Raw genomic sequence first — 5,729 nt, forward strand, 5'->3', positions numbered from 1 at the left:
GCGCATGACGTGCCAACCATATGGCACTGGCAGCAGAGCTGGTACCCCCTTTGCTGGGTAGAGATGCCACTCTCGCCTCCTTTTGGATAGAGGACTGCAGGAGGCTGGAGCACCTCAAGGAGCCGCGTCCCGCTCCCAGAAGATGCTGGGAACAATGAAATAAGAATTCCTCCAGTCAGCGCCGAAGGTGAGTTATGTAAGAAGTGGAGGGCTGGGAGGGCAGCGAGGAAACTTGAATGGAGAAAAGGCAACTTCCATGTTGGTTTGGTTTCTCCGCCACGTCTCGCCCTTTTTTCCCCTTCTTTCGTTCTCCCCCATCCTTCTCTTCTCCCCATCCCCGCCGGCCCCGCAGGTGGCATTTTCCCCCCGACTCCTCCCGGGGGGTTCGGGGCATTTTCCCCCCGCCTTCCCCCCCCCGCGGTGGCCGCGCCCGGGGCTCCCGGTGAGGTGCGGTCCCGCCGGGACGGAGCGGGCAGCGGCGGCCGCACCGCATCAACGAAATCGCCTCGGAACCGCCGAGCCGCCGCCCCCGGGGGCCTCCGCCCGGCTGAGCCGCCCCCCCGCTCCCCCGCGGCGCCCCCGTTCCCCGCCCCGGGCGGCGCCTCCCGCCCCGGCCCGCCGCACCTCTCAGCCCCGGGGAGCGACCCCGCCGGGACCACCGCCCGTCCCCCCAGACCCCCCCACCCCGGGGGGGGCCTTGCCCCGGTCGCCCCCGCCGCCCCCCGCCGCGTCGCCGTTCGGTGCCGCCGCATTTTGCGGGCCGCTCTCCGCCGGAGCCCCGGGCGGTGGGGTGCGGAGGAAGGGCCCGGGGCGGGTGGAGGGGAGGGAGCACGGGAGAGGGGAGGGGGCCGAGGTGCGGAGGGGGGGGGGCACGGCCGCGGCTTTGCGCTCCGGCCCCAGGACGGCGGCTGTGGTGGAACCGTGGCCGGAGCCGCTCCACTCCGCGTCCGAAAAGTTGGAGGCGTCCAAGCGGGGCCGCGACCCGCGGGGCGAGGGGGGGCGCTGGGCGGGGGCGCAGCGGTGGGAACCGGGGCCCGGCCCAGGCAGCGGGAGCGGCGGCGGCGGCGGCGGGGATGGCAGAGAGCACGGAGGGGGGGCGGCGGCGGGGGGAAAGACGGAGGGGGGGAACCGGTGCGCGGCGCCCCGCCCCGAGCGTCGCCCCGGTGCCCCCGGTGCCTGCGAACCCGGGCGGGGGGCGGCGGAGAGCGGCCCCGCGGCGCATTCGTTTTCGCCGCATCGGGGCCGCTGCCGGCGGCGGGGAACGGCGGCTCTGCGCGGTGCGGTGCGGAGCTCCGCGGTAACGCTGCGCTCTTTGCCCCCCCGCTGCAGCCATCATGTTGACGCGACTTTTCAGCGAGCCCAGCCTGATCCCCGAAGTTCAGAAATTCTCCAGCTGGGCCGAGGAGTGCGAGGAGGATGCCCGCAGCGACAAGGAGGAGCGGAAGGGTAAGGGCTGCGCCCTCCCCGAGGAGCCGCCCGAGGGCTCGCTGGGGGAGAGCAAGGAGGAAGGGGAGCTAGGCGGGGACGAGGAGGAGGAGGAGGAGGAGGAGGAAGGCCTGGAGGAGGCGGAGGGCGAGCGGCCCAAGAAGCGGGGCCCGAAGAAGCGCAAGATGACCAAGGCGCGCCTGGAGCGCTCCAAGCTGCGGCGGCAGAAGGCGAACGCCCGCGAGCGGAACCGCATGCACGACCTGAACGCGGCCCTGGACAACCTGCGCAAGGTCGTGCCCTGCTACTCCAAGACCCAAAAGCTCTCCAAGATCGAAACGCTGCGCCTGGCCAAGAACTACATCTGGGCTCTCTCCGAGATCCTGCGCTCGGGCAAACGGCCCGACCTGGTCTCCTACGTGCAGACTCTGTGCAAGGGGCTCTCGCAGCCCACCACCAACCTGGTGGCCGGCTGCCTGCAGCTCAACTCCCGCAACTTCCTGACGGAGCAGGGCCAGGAGGGCGGCCGCTACCACGGCCCCAACGCGTCGTTCGCCGTGCACCCCTACCCCTATCCCTGCTCGCGGTTGGCCGCCGCTCAGTGCCCCCCGCCCGCCGGGCCGGGCTCGCACGGGCTGAGGACACACAGCTACTGCGCGTCCGCTTACGAGAGCCTCTACGGCAACGCGTCCCCCGATTACAACAGCTCGGAGTACGACGGCGGGCTCAGCCCCCCGCTGTGCATTAACGGCAACTTCTCCCTCAAGCAAGACTCTTCCCCCGACCACGAGAAAAGCTACCACTACTCTATGCACTACTCGGCGCTGCCCGGCTCCCGCCCCGCCGGCCACAATCTGGTCTTCGGCTCGGCGGGGGTGCGCGGGGGGGTGCACTCCGAGAACCTCTTCCCCTACGATATGCACCTCCCGCACGAGCGGGGCCCCATGTACGAGGAGCTCAACGCCTTCTTCCACAACTGACCCCCCCGGGGCTCCGCCGCGGGCTTTGGTGCAATAGCGGGACCCGGCAGCGGGTCCTGAGCCCCGTGGGGACAAAGTGCTTTTTTTTGGACCATTTCCCCCTTTTTCGGACGATTATTGCCCCCCAACCCTCCTCCCCCCACCCCCCCCTTTTTTTTTCGGATCATTTTTTCCTTTTTCTTTTTTTCTTTTCCTTTTTGAACCATTTCCCCTCCTTTTTTTTCTTTTTCTTTTTTCTTTTTTTCCTTTTTTTAATTTTAGACCGATTTTCCTTTATTTATTCATTTTTAATTATTATCGTTTACCCCCTTCCAGCCCCCCCTCCACCCTCAGGGGGGCAGCGACAAGGAGCGCACGCAGCCCGGCCCGGGGCTCTGGCTCAAAACCGCGTTGTTTCCTATTTATTTCGTTTCTTATTTCTCCCTCCCCATCTCCACCACCTCACCCCCCTCCCCCTTCTCCACCCCGCACCGTTTTGGGCCGTTTCCCCCCCCTCCGCCGCCGTGAGCCCCCCCGAGCGTTGGACACCCCGTGGGAGCGAGAGGAGAGCGCGCTGCGGCGCGGAGCGAAACTTTCCGAAGCAATAAAGAGGCGAAACGGAGATTCCAATATTTCTATCTATGCAAGCAGGCCCGGCCCGGCGGACGCTCACAGATGCACTTTGCTTTGGGGGGGTCCGGCCCGGCCCCGCTCCCGCCCCCCTCCCCCGGTGCCCGGAGTTCCTCTCGCAGCGTGTGTGTGTTTGTCAGGACGTTTTTTTACCTGTTTTAAAAAAAAAAAAAAAAAAAAAAGGAAAAAGAAAAAAAAAAAAAAAAGGAAAAAAAAAAATTCACGAAACGGAAAACAAAACAAAAAAAAAAAAAAAAAAGGAAAAAAAAAAAAAGGAAAAGGAAAAGAAAAAAAAAAAAAAAAAAGAAACGAAGGCAGAGAAAAAAAAAAAAGAAAAGAAAAAGATAAAAATAATGCAAAGCCGGCCCGGTTTTCTCGAGCTGGCGGAGCCGGGGCGCGGCGCAGGGCAGCCCGCAGCGATGCAAGCGGGAGCGGCGGGGATGGGGGGGATGCGGAGGGGCTGACGGCCCCCGGCCCGGCGCTGTGCCCGGCTGGACGGATCCCTTCGGTCGGGAGATGCCGTGAAAGCGGAGAAATGAGGCTGTTGGTGAAGCTGCCCGCACCACCGCAGAGAAACCAGCATTTTTAGAGAGCAGGGAAGGAGGAGAATTTCTGAGAAATGTTTAAAAAAAAAAAAAGGGAAAAAAAAAAGTTTTGCAAAAAAAAAAAAAAACAGCAAAAAAAAATTAAGGGAAAAAAAAAAAGGAAAAGAAAAAAACGGCAAAGAAACAAACTAAAAAAAACAAAACAAACAAACAGTTGTAGCAAAGGGGACCCGCCTGTCCGACACCAGAAGTGCTTTCGTGTTTCTGTTCCGTTTCATTTCGATTAATAAATATCTATGGCCAACGATATGCAAGAGCCCCCCCGCGCCCGCCCCCCGCCGCACCGCGGACATCGCTCGGGGCGCGGGGCCGGGGGTCCCGGCACCACCTCTGCATGCACCGCCCCCGGCGCCCCCCGCCCGGACTGCTCGGCCCTGTAATTACCGAGCGTCCTTCGACGGCGATTAATAAATATTCAATGTTGACTCCGCCGCCTTCGCCGCTTTCCTTCCGACCGGGGGCAGCGGCACGATCCCCCCCCCGCCCCGCGCCCCGCGTTCCCCGTCCTGCTCCGCTCCGGTTCCGCCGCTCGTTCCGCCGTTCCAGCCGTGCCTGGAGCCCGAGTGCGCGGCCCGCGGTGGGGCGGCGCTGATATAACGCGGCTCTGCCCCACGGGTGTCCCCCCCGGGACCGGGAGGCGGTGTCCCCCCCACCCCCCCACCCCCCCGTGCCAATAAGGGCACCGGGAACCGGAGCTCGGTGCCGGCTCGGGCGTGGCACCGTTCGCTCCCCGGGGACGGCGGCTCCGGGACCGGCCTCGCTCCGCCGAATCGGGGCGGGCACGGCTCCGCGGGAGCGGCGATGGACAAACCGACGGTCGTTGGCTCCGCGGTGCCCGCAGCCCGGCGCGGATCCCGGTTCCGCCGCCCGTCGGTTCGGTTCGCGGCGCCCGGAGCCACGTGTCCGGCGCGGAGCTGTCCGCCGCGGTGGTGCTGAACGGGCTCCGCGCCCGTCCGCCTCCCGCTGCCAACCGGCGCCGGTCCATTTCCAGTCCCCGACACCGGGACTCTGCCCCTCCCCCTCTCCCCCCACCGGACTCCGAGCGGGGCCGCGGAGTGGGCTCTCGGCGCCGGGGCCCCACGGAGCCGCTGTGCGGGAGTGGATCCCCCGGCTTCTTCCGTGGAAAACACGCGTGTTGGCGGCGTGGGCCGCGTGCCCTCGGGATTCGGGGAAAACTGGCAAGTTCGGGACCGCGGTTCGTTGGCAGCGGCCCGACGGGAAGCGGGTCCGCTCCTGCCCCAAAGAATTGGACCCGGCCCCACCGAGCAGCCCCGGCCCCGTTCCCCCAGACGGACGAAGCCTCTTCCGACGGCTCCCGCCCGTCCTCGGGAAGGGAACGTTTTCCCCGGGGGAAAAGCCCCGGGGCGCGCCGGGCTGTGGTGCCGGGGCCGAGAGGCTCTGTGCGGTGCGGCCAGGCCGGGCTTGAACGGTTCAGTTTGGGCGCTGCCGTTTATATTTTAATTCCCGGGAATTCTGTTTGCCAGCGCCCAGCGACACGCGGAGATGCGGGATTTCTCCCGGCTGCTCGGGCGCGGAGCGGCCCCGCAATGCGGCCCCGCACGGAGCGCTCGGCTCCGGTGTAAATCTCGCTCCAGCGCACGGGCGAGGTGTGAGGTTTCGTTGCACGGCTCCGGTGCCCGTCTCCACCGGAGCGAGCCGGTAGCAGCCGCGGCTCCGTGTGACCACGGGACTAAAGCCGCTCCGAGGGTCGGTGCGGGGGTCAGCGGTAACCCGCACCGCACAGGACAGGGAGAGCACGACCAAAGCGTTTTTATCGTGCTCAGCCCGGGTTCCTCCGGGCAGGACCAGGATAGGGGTGATTCCCCCACCCGCCCCCGGCTCTCGCTCCGACCCGTCCCGGTGCCCCCCGCCCGCCCGGCCCGACCCTTCGGAGCGCAGCGGGGGCGCGAGGGCAGCGCCAGCTCCGATCGCCGCTGCCACCGGCGAGTGCCAGCCGAGGGGGGGGGAAGGAGGAGTCATTGCTTCAGTTTAAATTTCATGGCATCTGTTCATTATTATACAGTGCGGATTTTTATATGGACAGCTAAATTAAAGACAGATTTCTGCCAAAATTGCAGATACCATAAAAAACGGATGCTGCCGGCTCTGG

General features: G+C 65.4%; 1 protein-coding gene across 1 annotated transcript; it reads left to right on the forward strand.

The window, feature by feature from the left end:
* NEUROD2 (neuronal differentiation 2) lies at positions 1 to 2,536 on the forward strand. The gene is made up of 2 exons (XM_052700097.1): positions 1 to 187; positions 1,330 to 2,536. Exon 2 carries the CDS (start codon positions 1,335 to 1,337, stop codon positions 2,403 to 2,405), a length of 1,071 nt encoding a protein of 356 aa, XP_052556057.1. The 5' UTR covers positions 1 to 187; positions 1,330 to 1,334; the 3' UTR covers positions 2,406 to 2,536.
* The last annotated feature ends 3,193 nt before the right edge of the window (positions 2,537 to 5,729 follow it).

This window comes from Tympanuchus pallidicinctus, unplaced genomic scaffold (genome assembly GCF_026119805.1).
Source record: "Tympanuchus pallidicinctus isolate F22 unplaced genomic scaffold, pur_lepc_1.0 scaffold39, whole genome shotgun sequence".
Taxonomy (NCBI): Eukaryota; Metazoa; Chordata; class Aves; order Galliformes; family Phasianidae; genus Tympanuchus; species Tympanuchus pallidicinctus.

What these genes read in the sequence shown, in the direction of transcription:
- NEUROD2 (XM_052700097.1), top strand. Translation starts at nt 1,335, where the DNA reads ATGTTGACGCGACTTTTCAGCGAGCCCAGCCTGATCCCCGAAGTTCAG.